The 14,648-nt window shown below is 36.2% G+C and overlaps 1 protein-coding gene across 2 annotated transcripts in view; it reads right to left on the reverse strand.

Annotated features, from left to right (window-relative positions):
* The window catches only part of LOC134543178 (F-box only protein 9), a 49,035-nt gene that overhangs the window by 10,098 nt on the left and 24,289 nt on the right, over positions 1 to 14,648 (reverse strand). The window contains exons 5-6 of one of the 2 annotated variants that reach the window (XM_063388069.1): positions 5,395 to 5,549; positions 1,230 to 1,393 (exon numbers count right to left, since the gene is read on the reverse strand). In XM_063388069.1, coding sequence (XP_063244139.1) covers positions 1,230 to 1,393; positions 5,395 to 5,549 — 319 coding nt within the window. Of the gene's footprint in view, positions 1 to 1,229; positions 1,394 to 5,394; positions 5,553 to 14,648 lie in introns of both variants that reach the window. The other variant, XM_063388068.1, reaches the window with a different exon arrangement.

The raw sequence follows: 14,648 nt of genomic DNA on the forward strand, positions 1-14,648 counted from the left end.
TTTATGAAAATAAGGAGTGTCTTGGTTTTCATTACAAAAAACTTTGACATGTATGGTAGTACACCAACCCTTCACTTAGTGCAACTATAATGCATTCCTAAACTGTTTGTGTTATTCTAAATTGTGTATTCTGAAGCATTTAGTCTCCATAAATAGCAAGGCTAATTTACTTAATATGTTCCAATATGTGTAAGGAAATATTCTTTAAGTAATACACTCAACGATAAATATGTCACACCTTTTATCTTTATAAGCCCACCATTGAATACTTTGTATGACAAATATGACACCGCGTAACGGAAGATAAGTGATTAAGTACTTTATCATCAGTCGGCTGGCTGACTTGCCCGCCCAGGCATGACCTTCAAATCAGCGTACCTTTCCACAAACATCCCAAACCATCCTTTACTGACGGTGAAACCGATATTATTGTTCAAATATTTACAGTTTAATTTTTCAAAAATTAAGTGCTTGTTTGAGTATAACTGCTTGGTTCACACCAATCCTAAGCCTGTGATTTTTTTTTTTATTGCACCATTAATTTAACCTTTTCCATGTGAATCATCTGTTCATTTCTGTTCCGGTATCTAAAGTGAAACATATTCCCTCTAGTACAACCAACAGCAACAAACTCATATAAACATTTGATAGAGTCCTTATTTCAGACAATTGTGCGCACAGTGACTTGCTTAAAACTAAAGTACTCCAACATCAGTGTGGCCTTCATGACATTCTGCACACTGTAATACTTATAGTTTTGTCTCAAATACTTGAACACAATTACTTGAAAAATTTACAAACATGCTACAGTCAAACTTCTCTGAAACGACCCCTCACGGTTCCCAGGAATAGGGTCGTAATAGATGTTTTCCGAAATTGTCAGTTGTTTTCAACGCAGTAACACGCTACTCATCACAAAAAACTTATTTTCTGTCTGATTTTCTTCGGATTTTCGGCAATTTTTTCACGGTTCCTCAAATCGGGTTGTAATAGAGAGGTGGTCGCAATAAATGGGGTCGCAACAAAAAGGTTTTACTGTATTCAAGACTGGGGCTGTAAAATTAACATCGTGCTAAATTAATTCACACAATTTGAAGATGTGCTAAGTGAGGGATTGGTGTACTAGAAAATGTTTCTGGACAATCATAACTTTATAAAAACACATTTGTTTCTACAGAATTCTCAATACTGAATGACACTTGGTGAAGCAGATTTCATAAACCGCTAACCTGACACAAGCCAACCTCCATATCTCCTCGTCTCTGCTGCAGAGGTAGAAACCTCGGCAGACGCCCGCACACTGTTCCAGAGAGCGGATATCTAGCTCTGAAGACACCACCCAGCGGAGTATGTACAGCAGAATCTCAAAAGGCAACGCAGAGATGTGAGTAGTCTGAAACACCGCACCACCAGTTTTGAGTTTTTTTATTTAATTTTTTTGAAACTGATCAACTTGGCCTGGTTTTTAAACTACGCAAGAATGCAAGATGCAAACTGTTCAGCTAACACATTTTAGAATACCGGTTTGTAAACTACGCAAGGCACAATAACTAGAGTCAAGAATTTAAGTTTTTATTTTTAGTCCCTTTTGTTTTTAAAACAGAGGATTTCAGTGTTATCGCTTTTTTTTTTTTATAAAAGCTGTTTTGTAATACTTAGTGGTAATATTAATATGCTACATTTTTGCGATAAAATAATTTGTAATAAATTGGTCTGAAACAGTTACATCTCAAAAACCAAAAATAAAATAGCAAATATTTATGGTTTGAAAGTGATTCAATAAGAGATGCACAAAAAAATTAATTATGACATTCCCTGAATTTCAAACACTAAAAGATTACTTTTTTGATTACTTTGATAACTTGCACTTTGGTGCTAAACAGTGTACTAACTTGCAATTCGGTGTTATGTGGTGTAATATGTTTTTCGTGTTATTTTGGTTTTAACGCAATTCACCATGTAATCTTGTTTCTAGCAATAACACAAAGCAAGTATTTTTCACCTCAACTTCCAACTTTCTTGCATTTTGGCTGTTGTTTTGAATGGCCGATTTGAAGAGAAGTGAAACAAAACTTTTAAAGGTGCAGATGCTGTGCATATATATACACATATACATTAGTTTAACTTTCACACAGTGTTAGAAAATAATATTTTAAAATAAATCATTCACTATTTCTTTTGTTTTCATGATAAATAAGAACTATCAAAAGAAGCTCTGGGTTAGAAATTTTTTCTACCATTTTATAATTATAAGTTACAGAAATGGTATATCTTGTGACTTGCGGTCTTTATAAATGACTGTGAATTTCTTGTGTTGGTTGTATTGTGCGTTGTTGCATTCCTTGCTTAGTTTATAAACCAGCCTATTTGTAAATTTGTTTTTACTTGAAATAATTTAGGTCCCAAACATTTTGAATAAAGGATACTACACTGTGTGTACACAAAAATGACTACAAACGCCTAATTCTCTATGAAAGCGATGAGTAGGGATGGTGATTTTTCGTTTTCGCGAAATAGATGCAAAAATATGCTAAATTATATTTTTTCCGCTATAAAATGCAAAATCTAGACTATTCCGAGATAAATGCGAAATCAAGGTAAAAAACGTACATTCGTCTTCACTCTACACAATTTATTTACCGATTGTATTTCGTTTCAGTTCAGTATCAAAAGAAACCATCATTTTATGGAACATTCAGCACAAGTATCTTATCGTCACGTCATTCAAAACAACTATTGTTCCTAAATATGGAATCAAGAATGGCCATCCGTGCCTCGCGATTGTAAACAAAGCAAAGAACAACTAGCTGGAAGATTGTCCGTCATCTTGAAGAGTACAAGTTTTTAGGCCACCATATTGCGACATCTCTGCTTTGCCGCGCTAACAATTGTAAGTCCCATTTTCTGGCTGTGTTTCACGTGAAAGCCGCGTTCTTGTGTAGTCTGTGGAAGGTGGTGTGTTTACAAATACAGTAGAACCCCGATTATCCGCGACTGGATCATCCGATTCGCGGATTAACCGCGATTTATGTCCATAAAGTCCAATTTTTTAGTTACATATAACCAATGATTCAAAATGTATGTAAATGTTAAAATACTTTGCAAAATGTATGTTGGTCAAAGTACTTTGACTCAGTTACGTTTATATACACAGAAAGTTTTTAAAAAATACTAGTACATACATACGTATGTACATAATATTTTTGTGTTCAATGTTACGTGAATAGATTATACACTGGTGCGCGATTCCACGTCCGCATGACCGGACTGTACACTGCCGCGCGCAGCACGGCGCAGTGCCACAGAGATTACCCGGCGCATGGAGACAGTCCATTCCATTAGTGTACGTTGTTGAAGCGTGAAGGTGGTGATAATTTTATGTATTGTAACAGTGATCTGCATTCCGACGGATTATACCGTTGTGTTGTGCGGAAGTGTTGAGGGCAACATTTCATCATGTCATCAAATGAACAGAAAAGAAAGCGAGTGGTACTGTCCATCGACAGCAAAACAAAAACTATAGAAAGATTTCAGAGTGGAGAAACGATTGCAAACTTGCGACTGAGTTTGATGTCGGTAACACAACAGTGCGCGACATCATAAAAAAATCGCGAAAAAATCCTTCAGTTTGCTTCACAGGCTGACACTTCAAGTGGATTAAATAAACGCAAGACGATGAAAGAATCCACATTTAGCAGCTTGGACGCTTGTTTGTTTGAATAGTTTCAACAGAAAAGGTGTACCATTAAGTGGCGTAATTTTATCACAGCAGACGCAAATTTTTTAAAAACCTAGGCTTGACAGAAGAACCATTTTCCTGTTATATTACTTCTCCGTTATTTTATGAGCACCGACTGTACGGAAGTGTGTGTGTTGCAACTAGTGCTTGGCACGCAAGATAAATTCAGCCTATCACTGGCTGACGCGGCGCAGTGATACGATGGTGTTTGTTTATTTCAAAACTCAGCTAAGAGTGAACGGAGAATAGATATAACGACCCCTCACGGTTCCCGAGATTAGGGTCGTTATAGAGAGGTGGTCGTTATAAGATTTCCGACCCATCTGCAACACTAAGTCATAATAGGTCGTTTTTGCACTAAGTCCACGTTCAGCAAGCTAAAAATAAAAAATCTAACATTTAAAATTCATATAAATAAAGGGGGATAAAACACCGTGAATTATACGAGACAGAGACACCGTTTCAAAACCATGAAATCAAGTCTCAATGCACTGGTATGAAAAATCTTATCTCGAAAAGAATTTTGAAGGCAGTCGTTCTGTAAAACAATAACCAGCCCGATGGTGTTACTGACAACAGAGCAATGAGCTAAGTGTGGCAGCGTCGCTTACGGGCGATGAAAAGAATGCGTGACCTTGGCAGCTATCAGCTGTCTTGGGCCCTCGGACTGGCGGGCGGCTAGTCACACACCTCGGTGCAACAACGACTCGCGTGCCCACGTCTCCGCACACGAAAGACTTAAAAACCACTGCTGCCCAGCACTAAGCAGTCCGCTTCTATGTCAACAACGCACACACACACAAAGCATGTGTATATATGTAATCTCCGAATGTCCACAGATGGCTGTCTGTGGGCTAATGACCTTTGAGGCAAGCATGACTCGGCTAACCGCGATTTTCGATTATCCGACTCACTCGTCCCCTTCATTAACACGGATAATCGGGGTTCTACTGTACGTGCGTATACTCGTGAATGTGTTGTATACTGTTATTTCTCGTGGTAAAAATGGGACGAAACGTAATTTCCATTCGCGATCGCATAAATGAATATACAAAAGTGAACAGTTCTACGAAAGTGATACGAATATTTTAATGTGCAATTTATGTAATCGCCGTCTGGAGTGGAAAAAAAAAGATGTACTTGAAAAACACATTAAATCTGAGGGACATCAGGCTGCAAAAAAAGATTCACCGATAAATGGGATGAAGAAAAATAGTCGGTAAAACGGCAAGCAACTGTTTCTGGCATGATCGAAAACCAAAAGGAGAAAATTGAAAAAAAGAAAAACCGAGTTTCAATATTATTTGTGCACTCTACATCAACTATGGCCATGAACACGGCTAAAAAATATTTATTGTAATTTTATGTATTCAATTTATTGCACTCATAAGTGCTAAAAAGTTGTTTGGAAACCTGCCAAGATAGGCTATCTTTGTAGTTGTGCTAGATCTTTATTTCTGTGGTTGTTAATAATTAATGTGTGTATTATTTAATGCTTTTTAAAAATATACTTTTCTCCAGTAATGTAAAATGAGAGAATTGGCTAAATCTTGTTTTTAAAAACGCTACAAAATGCTAAATTTCAAATTCAAAATGCTAAATGTTATTATTTTTAATGCTATAAATCACCATCTCTAGCGATGAGCAGAAACTACCTTCTGTTCTGTCTGTGGGATGCAAGTGCACCGGCAGCGACTGAAGATGCGCAGCAGACGGGACAGGAGGGAGCCATCCTTCCCCTCCTCCTCCTCATCCTCCTCGTCGGTGCTGGCGTTACCGTCGCTGCCGTGCTCCAGGCTTGTCTCCAGCTCTTCTGACAACAAGGAACACAACGTCTGGTTGCTGCACCAATTTATTTCATCCTTTACATTTGTGTATGTACGTACCTATATCTTTCAACAAGTAGCAAAAACCACCATAGCATTACATTATTTAACATTCACAAATATTTTTAATAAACATAAGAAAATTCTTCATATTGTAAAATGAAGTGACCTTTTTATGTTCTGTAGGGGGAAAAAATTTAAAAAATCCAAATATCAACAATTTTAAATTCTGGCATTATTTTTACAACTAATTATTCACTTATTATTTCACAAAAAAAGGTGGCAAGTTCTTCACAGATTCCCATTTCAATTTCAATCACGAAATCCAGGATTTAATTCTTCAATTCCTGCTCCAATTCCTTAGTTTTCTGCTATAAATCCACTAGTAAAATGTCACAGCTGCTTGTTTACGAAACCTGCAGCTGAGAGATGGCATGAGCGACATAACACTACTGGGAATGTCTAAACAAATATTCAAATTAATTTAATTTTTGAAGAGAAAACTCCTTGCCCTAACCTGCATGATAAAAATGCAGCTTTTTAACATCTCTTTACTAATGCTTGCACAACAGTGTTGAGTACCGTGTTTTTTCGTATAATTGTCGCACATTTTATTCTAAAATCAAGTTTGAAAAGTAGGGGTGCGACGATTATACTGGAAAAAAATTTTTTGTTAGGTAAAGTTATTCATAAAAACAAAACCTGTTCATGGAAAGTATGTTTATTTAAAAAAAGGTGGAGTATACAAGAGCACGCCAAACAATCTATAATAATAATTCCTTAAACAAAAACCTTTCTTCAACTTTAAATAGAAAAACCAGAACTCTAACGCGAACGCAAGCCACTTGAATCTGACGTGAACTAACGTGTCGTAGTACACACTTGCCACAAAAAAATGTGGGCTATCTAATGTACAGTAAAACCTTTTTGTTGCGACCCCATTTATTGCGACCACCTCTCTATTACAACCCGATTTCGAGGAACCGTGAAAAAATTGCCGAAAATCCGAAGAAAATCAGACAGAAAATAAGTTTTTTGTGATGAGTAGCGTGTTACTGCGTTTCTCTTGCCGAGTGCTGTACTGCCTTAGGCAGCGCATATCTAAAAATATATACCACTTCCTGTCGACCGCTGTCAGCACTTAACAACCCCCATTCCACGTCCCTTTGCCGGCAGGGTGCAGATAAAGGTTTTTGTGGCAACGTGTTTACGTTTAGCTTTTTGCGAGTGTCTAGTGTGGTACGCAGTTAAGGCAAAACTACCTGCTGGATTTCTCTTGATTTTGATTACTATTGGTTGACAATAGGCTTCTGCGAGCAGAAGATTTTCACTTCGAGTCGAGCTCGAGCGAGTTTGCTAAAATACTCGTGAGTATCGAGTCGAGTTCGAGTTTTTTTTTTCAGTTTATTGCACATAAATTTACTGTGATGGAGTAATAAAATGTGAGAACTTTTGAGAAAAATATGGAAATAAAAAAAGAAACCATTATCATTGTTAGCCTACTAAATAGATAGACCTACATTAGAGGTCTGCGAGCCTAAGAATTTTACTTTGAGCCAAGCTCGAGCGAGCCTACTTGAAAGTTCTCGAAGCTTGAGCTTTTGTGATACAGTTACACTTTTGGGAAATTATTTTTACCTTAAACTTAGTAGGTATAATGTTTGAATAAAGTATTAAAATGAAGTGGGCTTATTAATTTTGGGTAACTATTTACAGAGTGCTTTTATAATTTGCACTGCTAGGAAAAAAAAACATGTTTTCCATTGAATCTAACCTGTTTCCATTGGTTCATTAGTAACTGATATCATCCAACTAACATAACCACAGTTTACAAGTACGTATATGTTTGTGTAAATGTAACATAACTTTGGAATAATTTCATCCTTGTCAATTTTTCTGGAGTCCTTACTGAGCTTCAACTAACTGAACACCAAAAATCATGTTGTTTGAAAAGTACATTCACATTGTTTCAACATTTCCACTTTTCGGCACAAAAATTCTGAGAGAGATTGTCATAGAGTATTAAATTCTGTTCTTCAATCTATCATGCAGAAAAATAATTTGTTCTGCATGTTCAGGAGTTAAATTAGCTCTACGATTGAAGATGGTGTTTACAGCAGATGAGAAGCATCTCTCGCTGGCAACCTGTGTGGCTGGAATGCTTTAGTAAAATTGTTGGTAAATATGTAGAGTCGCGGTATATGCGGAAAAAAAATGCTAAAATTCCGAAAATACTTTTATTCTATGCTCTTTCACTTCCTCTTTTCAAATCAACCGGCGGAGATAAGAAATTCCAAATACTTTAGATTATCGAATTTTTTAATTTTCATCACAATACCTGGGTATTCATGCGGCGATTACCATTGTTTCTGGTTTACGAGTATCTATTATGTTTCTTATTGGACAATTTTGTCACGTGACAGTTCCGTGATTGGCCAGTATTCAAATGAACCAATACGTGATTATTTATTTATTTATTAATCCGTCGGAGGTATCGCGACGTAGGTGAACGACTACATCATTTCCTTCTAATGGCAAAGGAAATGTACCCGCCTCCAACTTAGGTGGGTTTTTAACGTTTCTAATTTTAAAGTCTTATTTTTTATTTAGATATTGTCCGGGTTTGTTAGGTCAGGTCAGTTACATTATAAATACTTTAAAACTAAAGAACCATTGAAATTAATTCACATTATTTTTTATGTCCGCTTAGTTTGAAAGTATTAATAATGTAACTGACCTGACCTAATCGACCATTTTATTTATTACGCATTCACGAACACACGGCAAAATAACAAAAATGGCGTCGGTCTAATGGTTGTACAGGTGTTGTATTGCAAAATTAAAAAATTCTATATCTCCTAAAGTATTTGGAATTTCTTATCTCCGCCGGTTGATTTGAAAAGAGGAAGTGAAAGAGCATAGAATAAAAGTATTTTCGGATTTTTAGCATTTTTTTTCGCATATACCGTTACTCTAAATATATACCAAATTGTTTAACCTCAAAATTAGTGTCAAATATCTGTAACTTGTCATTAAGTTTAATCAATTTAAAGTAATAAAAATAGAAGCATTTTACTTAATTCAATTTACACTTGCAAAAAAAACTTACGCACAATAAACCTACATGGAAATTAAAGTCTTTTTCAATGTCCTGTAGTCTGAAATATGTTTACTCATGTCATTAAATGTAGAGCTGTACTGAAGAAGCCGATTTTGCCAATATTTAGTTGAATCGGCATTTCTGCCAACTTCCAATACTCTTGTTAATTTTCGGCCGATATTACTGAAAAACGAAAGAGACTGCCATAACCTAAAAATCCACGAGTACCCTTTTCACTTTTCGTAGTAGTACTGCATTCTTTCAGATCGCATTATTTCTTAGCAACATGTGCCAACCGTACATATCAAGATTTAACATCCTTTTTTTTTAATATGTCCTAAATAAATACATTACCATCACGGTAAATACACATCTCGGTTATTACGGCAACTATAGTGCAAATGTGGTAACTATCATGCTTCTGCAGTAGTTATGGTATCCACAAAGAATCTTTAGTTCTTTTTATGGTAATTATCTTAAGATAACTATTGGAATTGTACTGTAGTTATGGTACATCATCCATATTTCTTCGTAAGTTGTTGTTCATTTGTCTTTTCTTCATATTTATATTTACGTGCGCCATTACTGGCAGGAACTTTCATAAAAATTTTAAACGGGACTTTATATCACACATTTTATGGCGTAAATGATGAGACCCCGGACAATTTAAACGCTTTTTACAGTAAAATGCGGGAAATGTTTCCGCATAAAGCGGGAAATACTTCCGCATAAAGCAGTAAAGTGATACATTAAAACTATGTGGAAAATTATAGAAGTAAAAAAAATTCATCACGGAAATTCGTAAATCCCGGGTACGTAAAAATGATGTGTTCATGTATACGGTCGATCATGTTACATTATAAAGTAAAGGATAATAGTGTTGTAAGACTTTTATTCCCTTATAATGAGAGTCTTTTTTTTTCTATAGGTAGAGTGCAAGAAAAGCTCGCTCGAATTTCGAGTTGTTGAAAAGCCACGAGCTCGAGTTCGAGTATTACTAAAAAACTCGACTCGAAACTCGAATTTCGAGTACTCGCAGGTGTCTAGTTGACAATGTTTGCTTAGTTTTTGAAGTCCGATTTGGTATATTTTCTGGCTTGAATTTGTGAACTATTGTTGATGACTTATGCAGGTTTTTTCTTCTTTTCCCCCCCGATTTTGTGTATTATGACTAAATAAATAAAATATCATTAAATATTAATTACTATTAATGCAACGCAGGAAAAACCCTCCGGCCGCAGCGAGTGAACATAGTAGTCGGCCGCTCGCTCGCCCTTTCTCACCCTCTCCCCGTACCGTGCGCTGCAGCCGATCTCGGATGCTGCTTGTACTTGTTAACAATCACGTTATCTGCTTCATTTTAACGAGGAGAGCAAACATATATTAAAACTTTCAGCAAATTGATTAAATCTTTATGTGTCCTCAAAACAGGGCACAACACTGACCCGCCAGTTGTTTTCATTAACAGCGACCGACTGGATGCCCGCCCACCTCGACTTGTTTTAACTGCCGCAGTGATGTTTATTTTGACAGCTCAAGCAATTATCTTTTCCCGTGGGTTGAAAAAAGGTCGCTTCACCCAGCATAAAAAAAAAGGCTACGCCACTTATTCCCCACGCAGGAAAAACACTGGCTGCCGTCTGTCTCCCCCGCATTTATCTTTCTTCTAACATTCCACGTCTCGCCTCTCGCGCGAGCAATAACGAAGCGACCACGCATTGGGCCATTTTATGTTTGTTTGGTGACAGTAGCTTGATTTTATTTGGTATATTCCTTTTCATAGGACCCTTGCTATTAAAATACATTTATATTTAAGTTTGAAAGCTTGTAAATTCCTTGCCAGAGATGACTGAACTCGAACTTGGTGTGAAAAGTGACATATTTTGACATAATTTTTTTTGGGCATGTTTGTTGGGGAGGGGGGGTCCGAAACTATTTACAACGCTCTTACCCCTCCCTCACCGCTTTAGTACCCCATTCATAAAAGCCGAATTTTACGGGAAAAGGGAGGGTGAAAAGAGCATTTTCTCACTGAAGGTTTTTCAAAGGGGAGCGAAGTTGGGGTGTTATAAGGGAGGACTCTAGTACTCTAGATGGTTTGTGTGTCTGGGAGGGATAAGCTAGCCTTGAAGAATGTTACCGAGGGGAGGGAGGAGTGAGTTTATGCGTCATGAAGCCGCTGCCGCCAGCCAGCCGGGTGAGCTTCGTGTGCGCCCACTCCGTTGTAGAAACTACCGCTGCCATATTTTTAAAGGAAATGTCCCATTATATTTTTTTTTTGTTATTCTTACATGAACATTATTGGAAGTATTAAACCCAACACAAAAATACGCCGTGTGTTAAAATTAACAGATTTTAATGATCTTTCATTTCGTTTTTTTTTTTCCTCATTTTTTTCTAATTTTCACATGTTGGTCAAAATGTACAATTTTTTGACGGTTCCCGAGAATGTATTCGTAAAATCACTGCTTCGTTTAATCTGGGGTTCGTGACATCGGGGTTCTAGTGTATTTAACTACGGCAAGCAAGAAATCGTACATGTAAACTAACCAGTAAAAATAAACTGTCTTTTGACATATTTTCTTTAGAGGTGGCCTGTATGGCGACGGACTTGTCATGAAGGTTGAAGTGGGTTTAAAGCAAAGCCGTCTAGCATTGTGAGTGACAGCATCCTGCCATTGTACGGCTGGTTTCTTAGCGAGTAGCGGTTTGGGAGGGAGGGGGGTTGAAATCAACTGGAAATTTCGTAAAACATCTATTACGACCCCCTATCTATTACGACCCTATTCCTGGGAACCGTGAGGGATCATTTCAGAGAGGTTTGACTGTAGTTAACTCGGCACCTGACAGAGAGCGCGCGTTGCATCCAATCGGCGAGATATCGATATTCGACTACGTGCGCGCGCTCTATACGGGAAGCAACATAACCAAACATGAATGATGCGCTGGCTACATTTATAAAAGCGGTACGCCGCGGTAACACAATCAGATAAAGGAAATACCGTTATCTACACGTCAAACAACTTTGTATTTTTCCGTTAATTTAGTAAGTGGTAATGACCGAATAAATATTAGATTTCTACTTAGTGATGGGTCGATTCCGATTCCGGAATCGGTCAGTACCACTGATTCCACCATAATCGCGGGATTCAGAATACAATGGTTTTGGAATTGACCATGACCCATTCCTGCATTGTTTTAGTAAGTTTGCAAAATACATCTCCTACGCAACGTAAGAAAATATTAAAATGTATGCAATTATAATTTTTAAACTACATAATAAAATCTTTTTTACGGAACTGATACTTACCAATTTCGGTGATTAAAGTATTTATTTATTTGCACCGCCATTTACCCTACAGCACAAATTCATTATCTACTTTCCCGCTTTAAGCGAAAGCATATTTCGGAAATTTTGTAATAGAAGCACTGCATTTAATAGTAAACCTTCAAAACTAATTAGACAAAACCATCAATGATTAAAGAAAATAATGTATATTTTTTTTTACTAAACGTTAACTATTTGATCATGGCATCTATGTTTGCCATTGTAAACAACCTAGTTTTTTGTTTGTGCTGCCTGCCATGGTAAACCATACGGCCATGAACCACATCTTTGGTGACGTGAACGTGAAAATTAAGATGTTTCACATCTCTGCACATAAAACTTTAAAGAATTATAAATAAAATAATATTTTAACGAGATGTTACTAAAATTCACAGTGGATTACTGCAACCATATTAAAATAAATTTAAAGCAACATAACCAAATTTCTGTTAAACAGCATTCTTGTGCGTGTTTAGCGATGCTCGTTTTACATTAGAAATATTTTGGAAAGGCAATTGGCAAATCTGAATTTCCAAACATTTCTGCTGAAACGTTCGTAAATGTTTATTACTAAACATAAACGATCTTTTGAAAGTAGTTGTGTTAGTTCAACAGAATTGTTTCTGATAAATTTCTGAAATTAATTAAATGTTAACACGCGATTATTTTAATAGTTTAAATATTTTGTGTACGAAATCTCACCATAAAATGTGGAAATTTTGAGATGCTTAAACATCCACAGATCTTTATTACTCAAGAACCGAAAATTTATTTTCTCTTAACGGTTGTGAAGAACTGCAAGACTGGATGGATTTATTCTTTTCACCAAGTCAGATAATTAAGTTCTAGTTAATATATTAAAAATAGGGATGAGAAAACTGATTCCCAATTTCATCAATACCTACCGATTCTACTTAAATAATCGATAATCGAGAATCAATGATAAAAGTCTATTCCCGCATGTAGCAAAAAAAACCATTTCACAACATTGCAAATCTGTCAGATACAATTATTTAACAACTCTTTGAGTGGGGTTATGACTGACTAGATGCATATATAACAGTCATATTTCCACAAATAAACAATATCTAAAACTTGGGTCGATGTTATACACAAGTCAGAGTACAAAAATTATTTATAAAAAAATTATCACTGCGTATTAGAAGGGGCCTGTTCTTTTCGCGATCGCGATTAAACGACGATAAACGCGAAATCACCGTAAAATACAGTTTTTACCCGAAATCGCCACAACACAGCGTTTCTTCACGAAATTTAGTATTAAAACGCGAAATCGCAATGTTTTTACGGGAAATTTAAATACTGGGTAAAAGATTTGTCTCGTCACTGGTAAACAAACACCGCAACATGGCCGCTACTGAACATTAATCATAAATGCACTAAAGCAAACAAAAGCTTACACGCGCTCACGTTATAATGTTAAACCCAAAAATATACTGTAAAAATACGCAAAACTACGGCGTTTATTTTCCTTTCCGGCATAATGTTTGGATAGATAAGACAAACAGGCGAAGTTTTAAAGTCCACGCACACCGCTCGGGGCACTGGCGTCAGCTTGGAACAGCGACACCAAATAAATACAAAAGCAAGCAGATGATTGGGTGAACAGTGTTTGGAACAGCCTTATGTGAGTGGCCATACCACGTCAGCCGGGGGCGCTGGCATATAGTTGGAACAGCGTCGTAGTATCAAGCAGATTATCGGGCGAACCAGGCTACTTCGTCACCCGGCCGTACGGGGCAGCACAAGCATTTTAAATCGCGCCAAAAAGCGGAAAAATGTAAACAAACATTCATTTTCGAATGGTGTGACAATGATGATTAGTTGGTCAGTGTTTTATAGATTTTGTTGGGTCGTTACCACAACGCCGAAATAACAACGAATGAATTTGTGTTTCTTAAATGTAACTTACCGCCGAAATACCACAATCAAGTACAACACTTTTATTTGCTAGTTCTCTAGTTGTTGCTTAGTTTTGTTACTGTTTCATTTTACAAATTTTTTAGTTAATTTGTACCCTTCTCTAAGTTAGGCAAGTTGTATGAACGAAAATAATTTATACTGCTCAAGGAAAGCTTAAAATGTTTTTTTATAGTTTATTACGTATTACAAAACAAATTTTAGATTAGTTTGACCCCTTTGACATATTAGCCATTAACTTCTAATAATGTAAACATTTATATGAGTTAATGTTAATAACTTAGTTGTGTACTCAAATTTGATAAATATGAATTTATGATGTATGCTACATCATATATGTATTGAAAGCTGAAAAAAAAAAATGTCGCAAATAGAATTTGAATTATTTAATATTAAGTTAACTAGGTGAGTATCGAGTATCGAGAATCGAAGGATTTTTTAAGGAATCGATAATCGGGTATCGGAATCGAAAATTTTGGAATCGTCCCATCCCTAATTAAAAAGTAAGCATCTCTGTTATTTTATTTTAGTGTGGTGCATATTTGTTTCCATCATAATGAGATAATAAAGTTTTATTTTTACATTTCCCTCTTTTTATTTATTTTTGGCCCTGGTCCCTTGAAATATGTAAAAACGAGGTTATATTGTCATTTTATTTGGATCATTACAGTGAAACCTCTATTTAACAAATCTCAAGGGACCAAAATTTGTTGTGTT

Source organism: Bacillus rossius, assembly GCF_032445375.1.
Source record: "Bacillus rossius redtenbacheri isolate Brsri chromosome 9 unlocalized genomic scaffold, Brsri_v3 Brsri_v3_scf9_2, whole genome shotgun sequence".
Lineage (NCBI taxonomy): Eukaryota > Metazoa > Arthropoda > Insecta > Phasmatodea > Bacillidae > Bacillus > Bacillus rossius.